Source organism: Artemia franciscana, chromosome 21 (genome assembly GCF_032884065.1).
Source record: "Artemia franciscana chromosome 21, ASM3288406v1, whole genome shotgun sequence".
Lineage (NCBI taxonomy): Eukaryota > Metazoa > Arthropoda > Branchiopoda > Anostraca > Artemiidae > Artemia > Artemia franciscana.
In genome coordinates, this window is record NC_088883.1 from 33,142,274 (window position 1) to 33,167,075 (window position 24,802).

The following is a 24,802-nucleotide window of genomic DNA, read 5'->3' on the forward strand; positions in this document are numbered from 1 at the left end:
CTCATGATCTAATTTGCATTCAAGATTGCAATCACTGTGAGCTGCATTCAAGTGATATCACTGTGCATTTCACTGTGAGCGCGCTATAATTAGTTAACATGCACGGAGGTGATGAGGACAATTTGCATTATTCTCTGGTGTTAAATTTTGTTCAGCAAAATGTTGAAAAAGGAATTGATGATGAAATGATTAAGAAGTTTGGTACAGAATCTTTTGCCGTCGATGATATTGTGAATGCGAAGAAGTGGCTTGGGTCCAAGCTGTGTCCAGATGCTTTATTTCAGAAGCGAACTGGATTGAAAGCGCCACTAAGTCATTTGGGAGATATACTGGATTTTATCAAGAAGGGCAATACAGATGATTTCGACATCCCGGTATTTTGTATATTAAACCCTAGTGAAGTCCCATTGATACCAGCTACAGCTTATTCTGCTCTCTTTTCGGGAGTAAACGAGCTACGTATCCAGCTAAAAACTATTTCTAATCAGTTTGATGTGTTTTCCAATCATTTCGCCCCATTACCACAGCCTGGAGCCTCGAAACCTGCCGATAACCACTCTACTATTGTTGTCTCTAAATTGCCACCATCTATTAGAGATCCGACAAGCCGCAAAGACTTTATCAATCAATTAAGTGGTTATGATTTGGTTGCTAGTATTCGGGTGGTGGGAGATAAATTGTTCGTAAACATTGAAAAATCGGTAGCTTCTGATTTCTGTAAGTCTGTAGTCTCGGGTATTGGCACGAAGATTCTGCAGATACGTTACCTTGGAATTATAAAAGAATCCCTCTGTCATTTAATGCTTCTGAATTCAAAATGCACTCAGGAGTCGTTGACGCAAACCGAATTGGTTTGTCCCAAACTATCAAGCTAGACTTTTCAGATTTGGTTGCAAAACGTGATGCTATGAAGAATGGAGTAAAAATAGTTACGAGATTTTCAGAATTTATGATTTCGTAAGTGTACCGTGATGTTGCTTTAAGTGCAGGTCTCCTGATCACTTTATCAACAATTGTACCAGTCAGGTGGAAAAATGTGCGCGCTGCGCGGAAAATCACATTTTTTTGAAAGATGCGCACTGTACAAATAGACCTAAATGTGCAAACTGCGGCGATTCTCACACTTCATATAGTCTATTATGTCCAGTGCTCAAGTCTCGTATTGCAACCGCTGTGAAAAAATGATGTCACAAAAATTCTTGGTTATTTCATACAATATAAATGGAACACGCCAAAAAGAGCACATCATTGACGAACTTTCGAGCAACTATGACATCGTTTGTCTTCAAGAGCATCTTTTATCTTCAGATTATACCAACTTGTTGAAACAGAGTGCAAACCATATTACTTTTGTGAGTGCTGCAAGATCTATGTTTGGTAGACCTTCTGGAGGCCTCACCTGTATACTGAGACGTAGCTCCTTTTCATCCACGACGCCTGTGCTGTTCCATAGTGACGAAAACCTCTTGGCCGTGCAAATTGCCGATTTAATACTTATTAACGTGTACTTCCCTTTTGATCATAAGTGGGTTCAATCACTGAATAAGTTTGCCAAGACCTGTAGTGTTTTGAAAAAAGTGACAGAATCCGCATCATCTCTCAGTTATCAATTTGTTGTTGCTGGGGATTTTAATGCTGATTTACTGAATTCAAATATTTGGTCTGATATGGTTTTTGATTCTTTATCTGAGTTTAAGCTAGTGGATAAGAATCGTCTGTTTTCTTACATCCATCATTCTGGGAGCCTTACTAATATTGATCATGTTCTTTGCTCTCCCAATTTATCTGTTTCGACTGTTTCTGTACATGAAATAGAAAGCAATATAGACCACCTACCAATTTCCTTCATGCTTGGTATTTCTCTGTTGCAAGATAGTTCTAATAGACGTGGGAATCGTAGATGGTTTACCAGACGAAATTGGAATAAGGCTAATTGGGCTCTTTATATTTCTACCCTTACAGCTTTTTTGTCTAGGATAAAAGTTCCTTTTCAGCTACTTCAGGTTGGATCTAAATTTGTAAATGATAAGAATTTTCTGAATAAATATTATTTTGATATTATATCATGCACGAAGGAAGCTGATAGGGTGGCTGTTCCCAAAGAATGTGTTAAATTTAATATGCAGAAGCCTGAATGGTCTTGGGATCCGGGTCTGAAATCAGTGAAAAATAAAGCCAAATTTTGGCTATGTATTTGGGTTTCTTGCAAACGACCACGTAGTGGTGTAGTATTTCAGCTTAAACAGAAAACTAAATTAGAGTATAAAAAGTATTTATGGTCTGTAAAATCTAAAATTTGTAAATTCCCATCAAGTAATTTCAATTGGAAAAATGTGGTAAATTCAAATAAAATCGATGACTCTTTGTCAACAAGTAGCCCAATTAGTTCTGCTGCTTGGTGCAAATATTACGACCAGATTTTCAACACTATAAACCATTTTGTTCATGCTACTTTTATGGGGTTTCTTATTTCTGCACTTCCCATATCACTCCACCAGAACCAGATCCTCCCAGTTAATTTGGTTTCGGTGGCAGAAGCTATAAAGAAGCTTAAGTCTAGCTCTATTGATTGTGATGGTATAAGTGTCTAACACCTAAATGTTGATTGTCCAGCTCTAGTCCAACATTCACAACTTCTGTTTCAAATGTGCTTATGCACCTTGGTTGTGCCTGAAAGTTTTTTGTGTGGAACAGTTACTTCAATCCTGAAAAGAGGAAAGATTCCGACTGAGTGTGCATCTTACAGGCCTATAACGGTTTCCTGCAATATAAGCAAAATGTTTGAGCATCTTCTCCTGCCATCAGTTAATTCTTCAGCATATTTTGGTGAAAATCAGATTGGGTTTTCAGCTGGGGTAGGTTGCCAGCAGGCTCATCAAGTTTTGGCTAATGTTCTTACTGAGGCTACTAAAAAGGGATTTGAGTTACATTTATGTGCTTTGGATCTCTCCAAAGCCTTTGACATTGTTATGCACTCCCAAGCTATCTTTTCCCTTTTTAGTCATGGTATCAACATATTGGTAATTTTTCTTCTTAGATATTGGTATTTAAATTCCTTTTTGCAGATTAAAACCAATATGAGAGTTTCAGATAGTAAAATTCCAATACTATGTGGGGTCCAGCAAGGTGCTGTCCTCTCCCCCTCTATTTTCAAACTTTGTATATCATCTGTCCTTTCCTTTATCCCACCTACTTGCATCCTCAATTCTGTAAATATTTCTTATCTTGCCTATGCAGATGACATTCTTTTGATCAGTAGGACTAAAAAAGGGCTCTCTTTGTCTGTTTCAACAGTAGCATCTAAACTTCATGCGATTGGACTTTTTCTTAATCTTTCAAAGTGTGAATATCTTTCATTTAATAGCAATATCACTACTCCTCTAATCTGTGGATCTTTTTCTATCCTGTCGGTTTCTTCATTTTGGTGGCTGGGAATTAATGTTAGTAAAACTCTAAAATCCTTACGGACTCTCACTGTTGCTGATTGCAAGAAGAAAATCCAATTAAGTTACTCTAAAATTGTTGCTAACCAAGGTAGATACAATAGAAAGTCTCTTGCTAAATTATACTCAGTTTTTATGGATCATTTGGTTTTGTTTCTTTCTGGTATTTACCCTATTTTTCATAAAAAAGATATCAGTTCAATTCATTCTTATTATTTCCATTTTTCCCATTTTCTATTGTATCTGCCTCCATGGTATAGGAATAGGAGCCTCATATCTATTTATAGTTTTCTGGATATTGGGTTGAAGCTCACAGAGCTTGCTGGCAAAATGCCCCAGTCTACTTATAAGTATCTGCCCACCCACAGAGGCCTTACTTGTTTGCTTTAGTTTCTTGTTTTTTCTGTTTTGTGTAGTGTTTGTTTTGTTTCTTTTATTGATACTCTGCTTTGATTTTTTGTAGCTGGTCAAAAATAAATTATTATTATTATTATATCTTTAAAACCTTATAAAATGGAATTGAGCAAATTTACAAAGCTGAAAACAATTTTGTTGTACTTTAATTAAGCAGAAGATCTAATTTGCAAGGTTTTAATTTTATAACACACATATTTTTAAAGGTCATCAAAGGTCAGGGCCCTCTAGATGGAGAAGGAGTGGACGTAGTTGCTTCAAAATACCTTCCCAGGACATAATTTAGTCTGTAGATTCATTCCTTAAAGTTTCATTTTCCTAACCTAAACCCTTACTGAGATAGCAAGAATTCAATTAACTAGAATTTTACCCATCTCAGTTGTTTCAACTCATGTACATGTAGGCCTTAAATGAATAAACTGTGACTAACAAAAATTGAAAAAACAAGTTATGCTTGGTATAGTGCATTGGAAATATGTGAATTGGGCTATATATTAGCACATGATGGGGGGGGATAACTTATAGTGAGATTGCATGCAAAATCTATTAACCATGATTAGGCTATTCTTAATAGGCTAATATGCCTAAGAATTGTTTTCCTAACATGTTTTCTTCTCTCCAGTAGGTTCTCTAGGCAAATATTTTTTACTCTCACCCCTTTCCAAAATAGCAAAAAGTAAGCTAGAATTTTATCTTCTATTTAAGGGAAAATCTTGAACCATTGCTACCCAATAGTCTTCTTTAGTTAGCAACTGGTATCTTCATAATTCCTAATCAGTGAATCCAACAGCTGAGGGCACTCCCTCCTTAATTTTAAAAATGAATTTTCTCAGTATTTCTACTGAGAAATAGGCTAGCTACCTTTTGGTAGCCTAGGCTTCTTCTACGGGAATGAAATACAAAACTGGACACCTATATTTTGAAAAATATATTCCCCTACCTCAATATTTTCATGATTTTTTTTTCTTTTTCAACTAATATACATATATTTTAACAGCTTTCAAATAACGAAATTAAATACACTACCTTTAATGAAACCTCAATTTTAAAATGTAATAATTTACTTCTTCGGCAAAAGGATGAGTTTTTTTAAGGTAAAAATCATTTTTTGCATCAACAAAATATAAAACACTGGGTTCATAGCTCAAGAGTCTCTTATTTGGGACTTCATCTTTTATATAGTGTGTTATTTCAGACTGCATTCAGGTGATCAGAATACCGGGGTCATAGCTCGAATTCTGTTATTTGAGGCTTCGTCTTCTATTTAGTCTATTATTTGAGACTACATTCAGGTATCAAAATACTGGGTTCACAGCTTGAAGAGCCTTATTTGATAATTCGTCTTTTATTTAGTCTGTTAATGGAAACTGCATTCAGGAGACCGAAATGCCGGGCTCATAGATTGAAATCTGCTATTTAAGACTTTGTCTCTTCTTTAGTCTGTTATTTGAAAAAGTGCGAAATTTGTTTACTGTATCCTCGTCCCTCCTAACAGAATTTCGAAAGTTGCTCATACTTTCTAGGAGCATGTGATTATTTGATGCAATACAAATAAAAGGACACTTTTGTTTCAAATAAGTTAAAAATAAAATTTTCTCCTGCAGGCTTTTTTTTTCGGACAAGATGTTAAAAGTACTGACAAATACAGAACAGAGCTTAAGATCCTAATTAAACCCTGCGGATACACCAGTGAAGGTAAAACGATAAGAGACGAAATAGTTTATGGATTCAGAAATTCGAACTACGTGAGAAACTATTAGCCACAGGTGACAGATTACATAGCCCAAGCTGTCACCATGTGCAGAGATCATGAGTCAACCTAAGCACGGCTAAAACTTTTGACCAAAAGGAAATTCATCGAGAAGTGGAGGCTATTGCACATAATAGATTCAGCTCCCCGCAAAAGGAGACAGAGTGCTACTTCTGCGATGGAATCTACTCATCCCAGCACATATACCCTGCAAAAGAAAAAACCTATGCCAAGTGCAAAAAAGCAAAACCATTTTGCAAGAGTATGCGAAAGTAAGGCTGTAAATGATGATGGAAATGAAGCCACAAATATTCCATCATCCATCAATGATATGCACAACCAGGAAGAAACAGAGGTGTTCCTATATACCATCAATGATGGCAACAAAGATGAATTTTTTGCTGAGATTTCTCTATGTGGACATATCCACACCAACTTCAAAATAGACACAGGTGCTCAGGTCAACATATTGCCTTCCCAATGCTAAAAAAACTGTCGTCAAAAACGCAGCTACCCCAATCCACACAGCATCTCACCAGCTACTACGGGTCAACCATAATTCATCTAGGAGTTTGCAACTTCCCTTCTTGCTACAAAAATAGACCAGTGCAGTCACTTGTCTTCTATGCGGTTGAGTCAAACACGACACTCATAATTGGTTTCAAGGCAAGCAAAGACATGAATCTGATCAAGCTTGTCCTGAACATCAAACAGTCACCAATAACCGAATATTATGATGTATCTGAGGGTATACAGGATGTACGCCCACAGTACATCCAGCTAGGAAAATACCACCAGCTCTAAAGCAGAAGCTCAAGGACGCGTTTGAACGACAAGAAAGTCTCAACATCATTGAAAAGGTCAGTGAACCAACGAAATAGGTTAATGCCATGGTAATAGTTGAAAAAAAGGACGGTGGTATGAGACTCTGCATCGACCCTGTGGACCTGATCATGGTGATAAACGACCCCCACTACATAGTCCCAACATTTGAAGATGCTGTGGTGAGTTTGATGGCGGAGCAGTATTCAGCAAGCGAGATGGCTGCTCAGGCTACTTGATAGTCTCACTGTCCGTGCGGTCTCCCTACTACACAACCCTTAGTGCCATCTATGGACGATACAGATGGAAGAGATACCCCTTTGGTCTGGTTTATGCACAGGACAAGTTCCAGAGGAAAATAGAAGAGGCATTTATAGGATTAAAAGGTATTAGAATACTCGAGGATGATATCCTAGTATATGAAAAAAAGCACGACTAAAGGCTTGAAGCCGTTCTTAGAAGAGCTAGAGAAAAAGGAGTTTATTTCAACGGTGTAAAATTAGAATTTGCCAAAGACAAAGTCAAATATTTGGACACATTATTAGCAAGGATGGGATAAAGCCAGACCCAGAAAAGATCAGGGCCAAAAGGACATGCCTAATCCTTAGTCTAGAGAAGAGCTACAGACATTGTTATGAATGTTAAGCTTCCTATCAAAGTACATAACCGACCTGTCCTCCAAAAATATGCCACTGAGAGATCTCACTAAAACTGTGAAACTCAGGTGGGAAGTTAATCACGAATCCTGCATGAAAGAGATCAAAAGCTGTTTATCAGGAAGTCTAGCATTCTTTGACCATGGATACAAAACAGTTGAGGTTAAGGTTGATGCTTCAAAGTATGAACTTGGAGCCAAGTTATCCTAAATGAGAAGATAGTTGGTTTTGCATCTAGAGCCCTTAGCAAGACAGAACAGAGCTATTCGCAGCTGGAAAAAGAACTCCACGCAATCGTGCTTGCCTGCAAACTCTTTCATCTCTATATCTATGGGCTCAAAACCATCGTAACAACAGATTATCACCCACTAGAGACCATCCTGTTGCGTCCACTCCATGATGCACCAGCTAGATTGCAGTGAATGATGATCCAAATCCAGCCGTATGACCTAGAATTATACTACAGCACCAGATCAGATATTCCAATACCAGATGGATTCTCTCGACTTCACTTAACAGATACTTATGCTCAAATGCAGAAAGAAAACGAAGTCTATGTGGAAGCAGTGATGAAATCTCTGCCAGTAAGCGACTCCAAATTAGAGGAGACACTACATGCTTACTTTTAATGCTACTTCTACGGTTAGTTTAACTAATGACACTAAGGACAATAAGTTGAAACTTTTAGGGAGTGTTTAGGGGGGGAGGGCGTTTACACTATATGCATACTTTTAATACTACTTCTACAGTTACTTTAACCAATGACACTAAGGACACTAAGTTGAAACTTTTAGGGAGTGTTTAGGGGGGGGGGAGGGCGCTTAATTAAATAAAAAATAACTTTGAGCATGCCGGTATCAAAAGGGCATACAAACAATATCATAGGTAGCGCTTCTCTATCACAACCATAATATCATAGGTATTTTAAAGGAGCTAATTCGATTATAAATTACAAGAAATTACAAGCACAAAAATAATGGCACTGTGAAGGATTAAGGTTTGCCAGAGTGTATAAAACATGAAGGACTAGCTCTTTGGTCTCTTTATATGCAAGCACCAACTAATACAAAAACTTTCATCGCTAACTTCTGCAAAAACTTTCTTGAACTCAATTATGTAAAATTTCAAAAGGATTATTGGCAACATTTCGATTGTCCTCTCTTCATCAAAGAGTCTTCTAGGAGGTCACCACTGATGATGGAAATGTCTATTCTTGCCCTCTAGTAGCGAGTGGAACTCGAGATCTAACATACTATTTTCACCACAACCATCTTCTCCCAAAATTAATCATTTAGCCACACTAATTGATGCTGCAATTTGACCAGCGAGTTCACTACCATTGCTCATAGACTCTTTGATGACAGTTAGCATGGCGTTCATTATGCGACACACGGCAGCGATATCCAGCTGCACAGCTTGTTGTTCACAAATCAGGGAGTTAGTTTGTGAAAGTAATGCCCTAATGAACGCCATGTCTTGCAATAAACTTAAAACGAATAAGGACACTGAGAGGCCCGTCGTACTCCGATTTGGTGATTTTATCATGGGTACCTGAATTCACCACTTCCATCAGTAGTACTACAATTGTTGAGGAACGCTCCATAGAGCTTCAAGTGACTCTAATCTTAAAGACCACTTTGTTTATGAAAGTCCCCTGGGATAAAGCTTGCCTTCAACATCTTTTACACTCATGCGAAATAAATTGTAGACCTTGGATCCCCCGGCAAAAAAGTTGTAGATTTGTTATAAAACACCAAACATATTGCACGTCAAGGAGCTTGATTCACAGCAATGCTGGATGATAATGTTCCCTCTGTGGGCTAGGCATCTGAGGTATTGAATATTTCTTCTTAACTTTTTGGAAATATGAGCTTGTGTTCCCTCGAAGCTCGCACTCATATTACTTGCAAAACCGTAGCATTGAAATGCCAGTTTTCTTCATTGATAGGAGCCTTTTGAATAATTTGTAGAATTTTTTTCGGCAATATTGGGTCCCTTCTTCGATTCTGAATCATCAATGGCAAGTAAACGCTCATTAGAAGCTCCATCTCTATCAATGTACTGTACACCTACAGCTACAGGCTCTTCATGGCTGACAGTATGTAATCCAGAAACATTTCGATGTTTCGAAAGAACATTGAATAGCTCAGCGTGATATCCCCGTCGTGATTCTCCCCACGAAAGGCCAGCCTTGTTTACCTAGAGTGGTGGTAACATCTAGCAACATATAAATATATAGTAAGATGCCCTCTTTCTTTTTCTGGCTCTGTATCTTTCAATACTTTCTCCTTATTGAATAAGCTTGGCAATGATTTTTCTCTATAAAACAAATAAGATCACCTAAAGAAGCTTTGTTCCAGCCTTGGCACCCATGCTTTGCATTTTGCACCACTTTTTAGCTCCTGTTGCAAATGAAGAATCTTTGTTTCTGTGTTCGTGACCAGGTCAAGTTGGAAAGAACGAACAGGCAAAGCAGCTGGCTACATATTTCTTGACCTTATACTCTAGGTATGGGTACTTTCAACAGTTTCTAACAAACCACATCTAGTGTTTGGAAATATGGGATTAGATTTCCTTGTTTAATGTTTATTGATTTTTGGCTGAAATGGTCCTAGTTTGATAACCTTCAGTTTTTCTGAGTCTGAAAGTTTTCTTTCCCGAGCTTGGGATCGTGCTCGACCTTACGATGCCAGCTTTTTGAAAACTTTCTGCTTAGCATTCAACTCCTTTGATTCTTGCCACTTTCTGAGAAATTCATTTCTCTGACTGACTAATAAGCCTAGTTCTATATTCACTGATTGACTTGTTAAAGCAATCGATCGCTTTGTTAAACTTTACACCCTACAACCTTGCCCTTTATAGCACTGTTGCAAGCCGCCTGCACTGTTCTTAGTAGGCCATCTACAAGCATTTTAAAACCATCTAGGCCTTGGAATATCTGTTTCATCTTTCTCTGGAACTCGTCCTGAGCAGATGTTAGACCAAAATGGTGCCTCATCCAGCGGTACCTACCGTAACTTGTACGAAAAGTTTTGAGATCTGATACATTTTCCAATAAAACCAATGACCAGTAAGCTGAGGTGAGCAGTAACTTCTTCTTTTATTTAGTTTTTTATTTCAGACGGCATTCAGGTGATTAAAATACCGAGCTTATAGCTCGAATTCTGTTATTTGAAACTTCGTCGTTTTTTTAGTCTATTATTTGAGACTGCATTCAGGTATCAAAATACTGGGTTCACAGCTCGAAGTGTGTTATTTGATACTTTGTCTTTTATTTAATTTGTTATTTGAGAATGTATTCAGAGGATCGAAATGCCTGGCTCTTAGCTTGATGTCTGCTATTTGAGAGTATTGAGACCGTGTCTTTTCTTTAGTCAGTTATTTGAGAAAATGCAAAATTTGTTTACTATATCCTTGTCTCTCCTACCAAAATTTTTGGAAGTTGCTCATACTTTCTAGGAGCATATGATTATTTGATGTAATACAAACAAGAGAGCACTTTTGTTTCAACTCAGTTACAAAATAAAATTTTCACCTGCAGGCTTGTTTTGCGGACCGGAAGGTATTTTCGCCGGCTACTTTTGAAAATGTGTATCAATAAACTCTTAAGAAATACTCAATAGAGAAACTCAATAGATTCTAGAGGGATTATAAAAAGATTTTTTTTTGTTCCATTGCTCTTGTATTAAAGCATTAGTTAGAAAAAATATAACCTTAGCAAAAAGAGTCTGATGCGGCAGTATTTATCAAATACATAAATACAATATTTGTTCATTTTAAGTTTTTATTTGGCTCTTTACTTTGACTTAGGAAATTCTGTTTTAATAAAAAAGAAAACCAAATAAATGAAAACTAAAAAAATTATGTCCTAAAAATCAAAGGCCAAAAACCCAGGTAGAAGAATAATAGCCAAGTCAAAACCAAAGAAGTATATAATAACTTCCATTTAAGTCAGATCAAAGTATCCATTTTTACTTTCTCAGGGCCTTACATAATGGCAAATTCTCTTGTCAAGATTATTTTTTCCATGCTCAAGCAATGAATAAAAACGTCTGATACGTGACATGAAGTGAACACAAATTCTACATTCCAAATCATTTCTCAAAAAGTAGACTATTTCAATATCAGACAGGATACTGCAACCTCGTATTTCCTTGATTTGATGTATCATAACGTATGTAAAATGTGATGTAAAAAATGGTGTATTTGACGTTGCATGAAAGACCAAAAGCAGAAACACTAATTCTGATATACGAATATTTTGGAACCAAAATAAAAAACTGGCGATCTCAATGTACATTTGAGTGTACATCGCAGAAACAGTAATCTGACAAAAGAAAATTTTGGAACCAAAATAAAAAACTGGCGATCTCAACGTACATTTGAGTGTACATCGCAGAAACAGTAATCTGATAAACGAACATTTTGGAACCAAAATAAAAAACTGGCGACCTCAATGTACATTTGAGTGATATCTAAAAAATTGCGTCTAGCTTGTAAAAGCATAACTCGTAGTCAAGCTATCAACAATACATAATCATTTTGTGCTGAGTTTCTGAGGTCACCAGCTGCAAAGCAATGATTTAAGTTCACCAAGACCTTTTGCAGGAACGAGTTGCAGGAAATAAAATGTAAGCTTGTGATTCATAACGTGGCACTTAAATTCCAACGGTCTGGTATGGATACATTTTGGTGGGCCAAGGGTAGGACGCGCAGCTTTCGACATCCTATACTTTAGAACCTTGATTAAAAAAGAAAAATTCTTCTTAGGATTAAAGTCTCATTCCTATCCTGTTAAAGAGCAAAAGATACATGATAGTATTGCAATGACGTCGTAAGAAATATGAAATACGTTGTATTCAGAAACTATCTTTCATTAGTATAAAATGTGCTTAGAGAACGACACTGTAAAAAAATATCAAGCTAGTGACCTTTTAAGCTTCGTTCAAGTGAAAGTTTTGAATAACAAAATTTAAATTTCACGAGTGAGAATTAGGATTGTAGGTGGGGTATGGCCCAAAACAGGTTGGGATCCACTGATCTAAGTATACAGCTCTCAGGTGAACGAGCTTTACAATTGAGGGCCTTAAGTGACGATAAAATACTGTTTACTTGCTTCAATTCTGAATCAATAAGTGAAGTTACTGAGGGTAGGTGAAGAAACTTGACAACTGGTAGTTAAACATAACAAAGGATTGTAGTGCGGTGCTGCGGTGGTGCTTCATGTTTGTGTGGTGCTGTTTGATGCTTCGTGTAAGACAAAAAAAGAAAGCAGTAAAAATTGAATTAAAAACATGACAAAGGAAGACGAATAAAATAATCGTAAGTATAATTTTGATAAAATTAAAAAATACGTGCAATAACACACAATTTCGACAAAAGAACAAATGAAAGCAAAATGGAAGAAAGTCAAAATATGGCTTCTTAGCGTATAAGAGAACGACAAAGCATGGCTTCTTAGCCCAAGTAGAGTGATTGTGATCTCCTCCTGGAAAACAAAAGGATAGGTGAAATAGTCAATAATATATTAAAAAAATCTAACTTTAGAAACTGTCAACTTAATCAGTTCGTGGAAACGACCGGTAACTAAGGAGCTACTTGGCCCAATACATAACTTAGCAAAAGACATAATTTTGATAACAATTGATACAATAAAAGAATTTTCTTTTTGTGCAGATTAATTCAAAAACTATTTCCACAAAATAAGTTTCCAGAGAAAAGTGAAGAATTCCATTGAACCCAAAATGAACAGAGATAAAATCGAATCATCTACCAAGCGCAAAACTACTACAAATCACCAATAATTAATAAATGCAAACCAAAACAAATAGTAAGTCCAATAAATAGCCGAGTCAAACTCAAAACGAGCAGAAATTAACACGAGGAGGGCTGACAACCCCCATACCTTCTTAAGATCAGAACATAATATGCACTTCACAGGAAAAAAAATTGAATGTTTAATTTTTTTTTTACATTAATAGATTAAAACTATTATAACTAGTAATAAATATCGGCATATATATTAAACTGACAATACACATTCATTAGTATTTTATTTCAGTAAAGTGTAAATTATTTTCTGGCCCTAAGAAGGCATAAGGGTTGTGAGTAACCCCTATGCAAAAATAAATGAACCTGGATTGTCAGTTTAATATAAATACACTTATATTCACTTCTTAAAATCTTAATAATTTTTTATTTATGTTAAATAACTAAAAACATTTAATATGTATTTTGTTTTTAGAAAAGTAAAAATTCTGTTCGGGTCATGAGAAGACGTTAGTGTTATCAGCCCTAAACATTTTCATTTTTGCTCCTTTTGAGTTTAATTCGGTTATTTATTGTAATTCCTGTTCGATTTATTTATTTATTCATTATTTAGTTTTAGTTTTAAAGGATAATACAGTAACCGTAGAAGTAGCATTAAAAGTATACACATAGTGTCTTCTGGCTTCTTCAAAATCCGCCATAACTTATCCTAAAGGTTATTTAATAATGTAAGCCGTCCTTGAGATGTTGCTTTGTCACGCTTTTGAAAACCTATATGCCATGGTTCGTTTTGATTTAGTCTGATGTCTACCAAAATATTCCTTGAAAGCCTCAACGTAACTGATTGAGGTTCAAATAAAAGCTTAATACCATCAACCGTTCCTTAAGCATTGCTGATACGTCCTCTTGACAACATGTGTAGGTATAGTGTTTCAATTTGGTTCAATACAGTTTCAATATTGGCCAAAATTTTCGTCTGAATCTCTTAGCTTTAGCAGCACCGGTAGTAATAGTAGCAGCAGTAAAATTAACAATAGTAGCCTTATCTTTAGTAACAGTAGCAGTAGTAGCAGTAATAATAAAAAAGGTAAAGGATGCGGCACTAGACCCTTAAGGTCCGAACCGGCGATGCTGAACTCCGTCTCGAGGTCCCTCAGCCAGGAACTGCATTGGGGGGATGAGGGCCAGCTATCCTGTGCTTTTTGCACACCCTTCCTGCTTCCTGCTGTAATATTAGCAGTAGTAGTAGTAGTAGTAGTATGAGTAGAAGTAATAGCATTATGATGGAAACATTGTCTTATGAATATTTCAACATACCGCACAACAAGCCCTGTAAGTTTCAACTTTACACACAAAATTATTTCCTAAGATATTACTGATACGTCCCTCCTAAAAATTCCCTAAAAATTTCACCTTTATAACCTTAGACATAGCTGTAATAGTAGTCGTAGTAGTAGTATTAGAAGTACTTGCAGTAGTATAAATAGTAATAACGCTAGAACTATTAGCAGCAGCAGTATTAAAATATTGCCTTTTGGTCCATCTCATCAAGTCCTGGAAGTTTCAACTTAATACAATTAGCCACTGCTATGACATTACCAATATGTCCTTTTGAGAGCCTGTATATTCATATACTTCTTGAAATTGTCATCTTGATGCTCTTAGCCTTAGAATAAGTTACAATAGAAGTAGCAGTTGGAGTAATAGTAATAGTAGAACTAGTTAATATAGCAGTGGTGGTAGTATTAGTAGTAGCCTGCACATATTGCCCTTTTGTCAATTAATCTTCCCCTTAAAGTATTCTCTGAAAGTTCCAGCTTAATACCCAAATCTGTTTTTGAGATATGTCGTTTTGACAATCTGAATGCACATAGCTTCTTTTAATTTATTTCGAATTTTCCCTGAATGCTCTATCAAATTTTCACCTTCATAGACTTAGCCTTAATAGTACTAGTATTACAGTAGTTGTGGTGGTAGTAGGAGAAGTAGCAGCAGTATTAGTGTTGTATTAGTAGTCGTAGTAACAGTAGTAGCAGAAGTATTAATAACAGTAGTAGGATGTACATGTTGCTTTTTTGTCTGTTGAACACTCCCTCATGATGCCCAGAATGTTCACCTTAATACGGTAAGCCGTTCCAAAAATATTGCTGATTGTGCCCTTTTAACGCACTTTTTTTTTATTAATACTCTAAACCTTACAAGTTGTTACAATTGAAGTAGTAGTCGGAACAGTTAATTAGAAGTTGTAATAACATTAGTATTAGTAAAAGTATCAGTAGTAGTAGTGTTAGTAATGGCATGTTCATATTACCTTTTCGTCAGTTGGTCTTCCCTTTTAAGCGTTCTCTGAAAGTTCCAAATTTATACTCAAATCTATTCTTAAGATACACCCTTTTGACGATTTATATGCACAAAGTGTGCTGTGATTTAGTTAAAATTTCCCATCATTATTGTGTCAAACTTCCATGTTCATACACGTAGCCTTAATTGCACTAGTATCATAGCAGTAGTAGGAATAGTATTAATAGCAGTAGTAGCAGGTACACGTTTTCTTTCGGTCAATTGGACATCCCACTGAAGTTTCATCTTGATACGGTAAGTCGTTCCAAAAATAGTACTGAATCGCTTGTATCAGCAATCTGTATACGCACGAGTAAGTTTTGATTTAGTTCAACTTTCCCTCAATTTTTCCTCAGATATTCATTTGAATATCCTCAGTCTTGGTAGTACTCGCTAGAGATGCAGCAGTTTTAGCTGAAGTAGTGGCAGTTGTAGGAGTAGTAATGGCATCAGTAATTGGAGTAGTGGCAGTTGTAGGAGTAGTAATGGCATCAGTAATTGGAGTAGTAGGAGTAGCATGCAAGCATTGACTTCTGGGTCAATTGATCATCTCCCTTATCATTTCCTGGAAGTTCCAAATTGTTATACTCAGCTATACCTGAGTTACACCCTTTTTACAATCCAAAAACAAATAACGTATTTTGATTAGTTCAACATTACACTCAACAATCAAAAAGTTCGTGGTAAAGAACTCTAGGTAAAGAGCGACTCGGCTCAGTGGTAACTAAAAATCTAAAAAACCGAATTCTAATGTTTGTCACAATCTTTAAGAGCGTCTATCGAAACACGGGGGCTGTTTGATTCAAATGCGAATCTTTTTTTAGTGCTAACAGCTTTAGCGTAAAGGGTAAGGTATTGAGGAGGGGCAACCCTTCATCTATGGAACAAGTCTACCAAAATTGATATTCAAATTTTTTCATTTAGAGTGAATCAAATTTGAACCAGCATCAGGCGAAAAACGTTCAGAAATTAAATAAAAAAAAGTTGTTTTTTAACTGCAAGTAAGGACCAATATTAAAACTTAAAACGAATAGAAATTATTCTGTATATGAAAGGGGGTGTCCCCTCCTCAACGCCTCGCTCTTTACGTTAAAGTTTGTGACAGTAGACAAGTAGAGTTGTGACACAGAGTCGAACTTTAGCGTAAAGAGTGGGGCGTTGAGGAGGGGACAGCCCCTTTCATATATGGAATATTTTCTGCTCGTTTTAAGTTTTAATGCCTTTCCTTACTTTCAGTTAAAAAACTTGTTTTTTATCTAATCCCCGAAAGGTGCGCCTGAATACCTTTCTCAATAACATATACTATGATGTAAACAATGGACAAGTTGCCTAACCCAAAGGTCTTTGCCCTAAGGGCTTTGGTGGGGGGGATGACATCCCCAGAGGCATAATTACTGGACCTTCCAACAATGCTGAACAAAATAGATGTCTCAAAATTTGATTGGATACTTGTTGTTGTAAATGATGGACTGGGGGGGGGGGGGCTGGTAGCCTTCAAATCACTTTTGACTCTTAAAGAGGGCACTATAACTTATTATTTCTAATCCAATGAGCCCAATCTGAAGTGTGTACGACCACCCCTTCCACAAAAACTTTATATGTTAATAATGGGGCAACTAGCATAGCCCTTGTTCCCAGGGAATAATTTACAATCCTTTTCTCAGGGTTCTGAGGGGCTTTGTCGACCCTGGGGGCAATAATCATATATTCTTTGGACTGTTTTTATCAAAATGTCTATCTCACAATTTCGACCAGATGCGTTTACGGGAAGGAGTATAGCTCATAGCCCTTGCCCTGAGGGATAAGGGGGGTGTGTGTGCCAAGCCTAAAGACCTAATGACTGGATTTTCAACTATGTTGAACAAAATAGCTATCTCAAAATTTTTATTGGATGTGTAGGAAATGATGAGCGAGGGGTAGGGGGCTGGTTGCCTCTCAATCACTGTGACGATTAATCAGAACTTTCAATTTCCCAATCAAATGAGCCCCTTTGAAGATTTTACGACAACTCCTTTTATACAAAGTGTCTTAGTCTAAAAAAAAAGTATTACATTGTGCCGACATCGTCCTTTACTTAGGCAGCTCTATTGTGCCGACAATGATTCCAAAATATACAATTTAATGAGTTTCATAAATGTTTACAATTTTATATTACTCATAAGGAAGTTACGAGCTTCAGAAAATTTGTCTATTTTTGATAAAAGGGGGGAAAACCTCACAAAAAGTCAAGCGATCTAATTAAAAGCCACAACATCAGATTCAGCATATCAGGGTATATTACAGTAGAGGTTTCAAGTTCTTATCTACGAATATGTGAAATTTTGTAATTTTGCCAGAAGAAAGATCATAGATGGCGTGTTTATTTGTTTACCTCTTTTTCCCAAGGGTGATGGTATCAAACCACAGGCCCTAGAAGATCAAGAAAAGGCTTATTCGAACATAGATAAAAATTATATTCCCATTTTTAAGGGGCAAAAGAATGGAGGGGAATAAGCTCCTTGCCGCGCCCCCTACCCCCCATGAACATACGATACCAATTTCGAGATAGGCACTTGATTCAATGTAGTTGAAAGGTCCACTAACTATAACCATGGGGATGACATGATCCTCCATAGTTCCTGGGGAAACTGCTGAAAGTTATACACTTTGCCAGTTATTTACAGATGGCATCTATTACTGAGAAACTATAGGGATATTTTCTGAGAGGTGGAATTGCACGGGGAAAATCTCCGCTGGAAACAAAGTTTCCTAGGGGAATGATCCAGGAATCATTTTGCACAGCAACGGGATTACCTGGCATTATTTGCAAAACGGTCGGAAACTAAATTTAAGAAAAACAGGTTTTTTTTTCATTTGAAAGTAAGCAGCAACACAGCGCTTGTTCTGAACGCTAGTTTGACTTTTGTTGAAAGTCATTAAGAAAGATTGCTCAAACAAAAGGACTGTTGAATTTGAATGAGAAGTGTTTTAAAGAAATACTTTCAGTTCAAAAACTTGTTTTATAAGTTCGATCAAACAGTTCGTGGTAACAAACTGTAAGTAAGGAGCGACCCGGCTCAATAGTAACCGAAACTCCTAAAAACAGAATCTTGATACCAGTAAATACATCAAAAGAATTGTATTTTCATGCTGATTTTAAATATATAAGATTCACCAGGTTTAGTCTTATCAATCAAAAATTACGATCCTGAGAACATTTTGTTTATTTTCAAAAAAAGGGAGAAACACCCCATAAAAGTCATAGAACCTTAATGAAAATCACATCATTAGATTCAGCGTATTAGAGAACCGTGCTTTGGAGGTTTTATCTACAAGAATGTGGAATTTCATATTTTTTGCCAAAAGAAAGAATTTTTGGTTTTCCCCCGGGGTGATCATATCGACCCAGTGGTCCTAAAATGTTGCCAGAGGGCTCATTCGAACGGAAATTAAAAGCTCTAGTGCCTTTGGGATAAAAAATTGACCCTTCCCAGGGTCATTTTTCCCAAAATTACCGGATTGAAATTTTGAGACAGCCATTTTGTTCAGCATAGTCGAAAAATTTAATAACAATGTCATTGAGGACGATTTAATCCCCCATAATCCCCAGGGGAAGGGCTTTAAGTTATGAACTTTGCCATTGTTTACATATAGTATTGGTTATTGGGAAGTATACAGACGTTTTCAGGGGAATTTTTTCGGTGGGAGAGGTCAGGGGGGATGGGTTACAAGGGAGGATCTTTCCATGGAAGAAATTTTCATGGGGGAGGAGAATTTTCCATGAAGGGGGCGCGTGATTTCCCAGCATTATTTAAAAAAAACGAATCGAAATTAAATTAAAAAAAGGTTTTTTTCAACTGAAAGTAAGGAGCAACATTAAAACTAAAACAAAGAGAAATTATTGCGTATATGAGAGGGTTTGCTCCCTCGTCAATGCCTAGCTCTTTTCGCTAAAGTTTTTTTTTTAGTAATTTTAACGGAGCTATTTATCCGAATTAAACGACCTTTGTGATTCAGGGGGTCATTCTTACAGAGTTGGAAAAAAATTCGAACTTTAGTATAAACGGCTAGGTATGTTGCTCCTTAGTTCAGTTGAAACAACTTGTTTTTTTTTTAATCGAAAAGGGTCCATGCTCTGTCAACTAGAATTTAAGATTAGGTGATAGAGATAGCGAATAAAGAAATAAATAATTGCTATCAGCTATGAGTATGTTTGAAAATTCGTTTCTTAGATTTCTTTCAGACTTTCCTCATTAAGAATGTAATGCGAGAAGAAGACAATATTGTCAAATGGAAATTGTAAAAACTGGCAAATAAAAATGTAAAATGTAAATCTTGAATAGGGCTTTGGGATAGGAAGTGAAGAATATGAGATATAAAGATAATTTGAGAGGAGCACAGATCAACCGATTTCCCCAATAGCGTACGGTACATTCCTTTAATTGACAATCATTAATTAAATCATTTACAAAAAACAAAAAATATTTAAAATTAACGAAAACACGCGAAATATGCAAAAAATGAAAATGCGGTACATTTATTTCTCTTGTCTCCCTTTTGGAAGATTTTTAATGCCCGAAATGAGAAAGAGATCAGGAGTCCTGATATTTTTCTCATTTCGGGCAAAAATACTGTCCTGATTCAGGACAGTATTTTTAAGTATCTGTTCCAAGTGCGTAAGAGCGAAGGTTGAGGAAAAAGCAGCCTCCCTCTTATGTGTAGAAGTTTATATTCATTTTAGTGTTGCTGCTTACTTTCTGTTGAAAAAACTTGTTTATTTTTTCTAATGCCAAATCAAGAAAAATTTGAAAAAATTCATTTTCAATTTTTTTTTTGAATTTTAATCGTTATTCTTTTTGCTTCGACCTTGTACAAATTTAAATAATAAAAAAAAAGTTTTTTCAACTGAAAGTAAGGAGCAATATTCAAACTTAAAGCGAAAAGACATTAATCCGTGCATGAGGGAAGTTCTCATCTCCTCAATACCTCACTTTTCAAACTAAAGTTTTTCAGTACTTCACAAAAGTTTCTTATTCTAATAAAATAGCGGTTGTGTTTCGGCAGTCACTCAGAAAGAATTGGGACAAAAAGTAAACTTTAGCGCAAAGAGCAAGATATAGATCGAGAGCGAATTTTAATTTAATTTCTGATTGTCTTTTCGCTTTAAGCTTGTCCTTCTCTCACAGAAAAATTCCCTAGAAAATTCCGACCCCGCTGAAAATTTACCCGGACAATGAACCCAAAACATCTGCCCCTGTAAAATTGAGTCACCAAAGAAATATAAGACAAATAAAAATAATTTCGTATTGGAATTTTGGTAAAAAACCCCATGTACAATTTCACCTGGAAAAATTCACCCCCATAAGATTCCTTACCCACTGAAAATTTTCCCCGTTGAAAGTAAACCCCTCCCTCAAAATGTCGGTGTAAATTCCGATAATAAATACTGTATGCAAACAAAAGCCAATTTAATAACTAACAGCCTTCTCCCTAGGGGCTGTGGGGGGGGGGGGATCAAGTAATCCCTGGAGGCATCGTTATTCGATCAGTCAGTTATGCTTAACAAAATGACTATCTTAAAATTTTGATCGGATGACTTGGGAAAAAAGGGGATGGGAGTAGGAATAGTTGCTTTCCGGTCTTTTTGGTCAATTAAAAAGGGCCCCGTTAAAAGCAAGTTTTCAGAAACTCGTAGCTTTTAATGGGCAGCATTAAAGTTAAAGAATTTTAAATGTTTGGAATCACATAAACTACCAATTCTTTGGACTATTAAATATGAATAATGAATAAGTATTATAATATAATAATATAAGTATATATATATAATTAATATAAGCATATATAAGTATATATGAATAATTAAAACGGAACTTGCATATTAATTTTACTTTTTAAAATAATAATAACCTTATAATAACCTAAGTTTGATTTTTGTTCCAGTTATTTAAGAATGACTCCTGAATCACAGAGGCTGTTTAAGTAGAAGAATAACCTCTTTTAAAAGTTAAAAACGAAATTTTAGCGCAAGAGCAAGATATTGAGGAGAGGGAACCCCCCTTATATACGTAATATTTTCTGTTTCTTTTTAAGTTGTAATGTTGCTTCTTACTTTCAGTTGAAAAAACTTGTTTTTTTATATAATTGCTGATCGTTTTTTTAATAATGTTGGGAAATCCAGCTCCCCCTCTATGGAAAATTTCCTTCCCCCTACGAGAAATGTCTCCATGGAAAGATTCTGCCACGTAACTAAAACTAGCGATATTTGCGGAACTAATTTCGTGAGGCATAGTAACATAATCGCCAAAGAGGTCGAAACTATTTTTATGAAAATGAAAGTCACAAGTTGAGCAACTCTCAAATGGAAGCCGAAGACATACAATATCTTTGGTTTATTATCACATAAAAATCATAGGAATTAAGCTGCTTAAGATAAAATTGGATGCTAAGATTGGCCGAAAAATAACACAAATTAATTATTGTTTATATCGGTCATTATTTAACAAAATTCAAACTTCAACGTAAAGAGCAGGGCATTGACGAGTGGGCGAACTCCATCATATACGTAATATGAGAGGGCTCACCCACTCGTCAATACCTCGCTCTTCACGCTAAGTTCAAATTTTGTTTCAATTCTTTAAGAATGACCCCTAAATCACAAAGGCCGCTTAATTGGAATAAATACCTCTTTTGAAATTACTAAAATACTTCACCGTAAAGAGCGAGGTATTGACGAGGGGGCGAACCCCCTCATATGCGTAATAATTTCTGTTCATTTTAAGTTTTAATGTTGCTCCTTAGTTTCATTTGAAAAAACTTGTTTTTATTTAATTTCTGATTGTTTTTTAATAATACTGGGAAATCCGAAACCCACTTCATAGAAACTCACTTCCCCCATAGAAAGATCTTCCCACGTAACCCAATCATCCCCCCCACCAGAAAAATACCCCTGAAAACGTTTGTATACTTCCCAATACTATATGTAAACAATGGGCAAAGCCCATAACTTGCAGCCCTTCCCCGGGGACTGTGGGGATTAAGTCGTCCTCAAAGACATAGCTATTAGATTTTAGATTATACTGAACAAAATGGTCATCTCAAAATTTTGATCGGTTTATTTTGAGAAAAAAGGGCGGGAGAGAGGGCCTAGTTGCCCTCCAGTTTTTTTAGTCAATTAAAAAGACCACTAGAACTTTTATTTCCATTCAAATGAGCCCTCTCCCTATGTTATAGCACTACGATTCCCCTCTGGAAAAAAAAACAACAACAAATAAAGACGCATCCGTGATCTTTCTTCAGGCAAAAAATACAAAATTCCACATATTTGCAGTTGAAACCTCTAGAGTAGAGTTCTTTGATACGTTGAATCTGATCGAGTGATTTTCATTAAGATTCCATGACTTAGGGGGTGTTTCCTTTTTTTTTGAAAATAAAGCATATTTTCTCAGACTCATAACTCTTGATGGGTAAGACCAACTTAATGAAACTTGTATATTTGAAATCAGCATAAAAATCCACTTCTTCTGATATATATATATATATATATATATATATATATATATATATATATATATATATATATATATATATATATATATATATATATATATATATATATATATATATATACATATATATATATATATATATATATATATATATGTATATATATATATATATATATATATATATATATATATATATATATATATATATATATATATATATGTATATATATATATATATATATATATATATATATTTATTGCTGGAGCAGCTAAATGTCCAACCCGCATTGCTGCTACTGACCTCTCTTTAATTTTAAAGGAAATTGTAAATAAACTTAAAACCTATTGTTCTGGTATTAAAAAATTTTCGAATTTTAATCCATATTGGAGTGTTAATAATTCACCGCAGGTGATAGATTCTTTAACAATGGTTTCAGCTAAAAGAATTGAGTCTTTCGATTTTGCGACAATGTATACTAATTTATCACTTAATTTAGTGTTTGATAATTTAAAAACTGTTATAAAGAAATCTTTCCTCTTATCTAGTAAAAGGTTCTTAAAAATAGACAGTTATAATAAAAAAGCCATATGGACAAACTGCTTTAATACTACAGTTAACTTGAGATGCTACAGCTTGGATATGATTTTTGAGTTATTGGAATTTGTTTTATACAATACTTATATAAGATTTGGGGGTGATTTGTACAAGCAAATTATGGGAATTCCCATGGGGGGGGAATGCCAGCCCATTTATAGCTGACTTGTTTTTAAGTCAACTAGAATATAAATATATGATGGATAAGAATAATCCAATTAATTTAAAACATGCTTTGTCAAATAATAAAAGATATTTAGATGATATTTTGGTCTTAAATTGTAAGGATTTCATTGATATTTCTAAAAATATATATCCATCAGAGCTTATTCTTGAGCCTAGTCATGGCGCTGGTCATGAAGATCATTTCTTAGATTTAAATATTAATATTTGTGATAATAATAAATTAAGTTTTAAAATGTATAATAAAACGGATGATTTTGATTTTGAAGTGATTAGTTTCCCATTCCCTGAAAGTAATATACACTCAAATATAACATATTCAGCGTTTTTCTCACAGTTACTTCGTTATGCAAGGATTTGTAGTAATTATATTGTTTTTTAAAAATAGATGTAAAATCTTAAGCCAAAAATTGATATCAAGAGGTTTTTCTGCAAATAAATTAACTTGGCAATTTAAAAAATTTAGTTTTCATTATAACGAACTTTTAAATAAATATCAAAAGAATTATCTACAAATACTTAAAGAAATTTTAAACTAATTTCGGAGGTTCGAGAAATGTTGTCACAGCGCCATTTATTTTGAATTGTGTTTCTAATTGAGCGGATTTTTTAAAAAATTAGCCACATGGTAAAGATGAATTCTATAATTGTTTAGTTCATTCAGGTTTTTTGCAATGTGTTAATATTTGTGATTTGGTAAAATTTATAATATTTAGTTTACCTATTGTTGCTAAAGGGAGGGATATATTAACAAGATAAGCTTGTTTTGGTTTTACTTGGTTGTTTTACATTTGCTGTTTTTTTTTTTTCATGGGCATGTATTTTGGGGGTGATACCTGACGCGGGGATGCCATGGATATTCTGTGGTAGCCACAACACTGTGCTGGGTAGAGAATTTAGAGTGGCGAAACCCTATATAGACCAGTGTATTCTCCTGATGAGCCCTTATGTTGGGTGTTGCCTCTGAATTATTTGTCTATATTATTTTTTCTATTGTTTGGTAAATGACGACTTATACTTATTGACGACATGACTGCCTGTCCATGGATTATTCTTTATGGTTGATTGTGTGTGGCTATGCTGTTTGACCTATGTGATTGTATGGATGAGTAGGGTTAAGGCCTCATTCAAGTGCTGGTCTATATTAATCACTAATTTAGGAAAACAGTCTTCCTTTTCTCCTTCTGTCTCTTTTTTTTTTTTTTTTTTTTTGTGTTTGTGCTGTAGCATTGGTGATTTCTCTTTTCATGATATATATATATATATATATATATATATATATATATATATATATATATATATATATATATATATATATATATATATATGGTATTAAAATTCCGTTT

The 24,802-nt window shown here is 35.2% G+C and overlaps 2 protein-coding genes across 11 annotated transcripts in view; both read right to left on the minus strand.

Moving 5' to 3' along the window:
* Positions 1 to 5,035, minus strand: part of LOC136040948 (tudor domain-containing protein 7-like) — a 150,699-nt gene extending 145,664 nt beyond the window's left edge. For 3 of the 6 annotated variants that reach the window (XR_010620920.1, XM_065725392.1, XM_065725389.1), the window contains exon 1: positions 4,884 to 5,034. The gene's annotated coding sequence lies outside the window, so the exon portion shown is untranslated. Of the gene's footprint in view, positions 1 to 4,797; positions 4,821 to 4,883 lie in introns of those variants that run through there. The other 3 variants (XM_065725393.1, XM_065725394.1, XM_065725391.1) reach the window with 2 other exon arrangements.
* Positions 5,036 to 12,397: 7,362 nt separating this feature from the next.
* LOC136040949 (uncharacterized) overlaps positions 12,398 to 24,802 on the minus strand; it is a 116,072-nt gene continuing 103,667 nt past the window's right edge. For all 5 annotated transcript variants that reach the window (XM_065725398.1, XM_065725400.1, XM_065725399.1 and 2 more), the window contains one exon: positions 12,398 to 12,573. In XM_065725398.1, the coding sequence (XP_065581470.1) occupies positions 12,543 to 12,573 (31 nt within the window). In that variant the 3' untranslated portion in view covers positions 12,398 to 12,542. The remainder of the gene's footprint in view (positions 12,574 to 24,802) is intronic.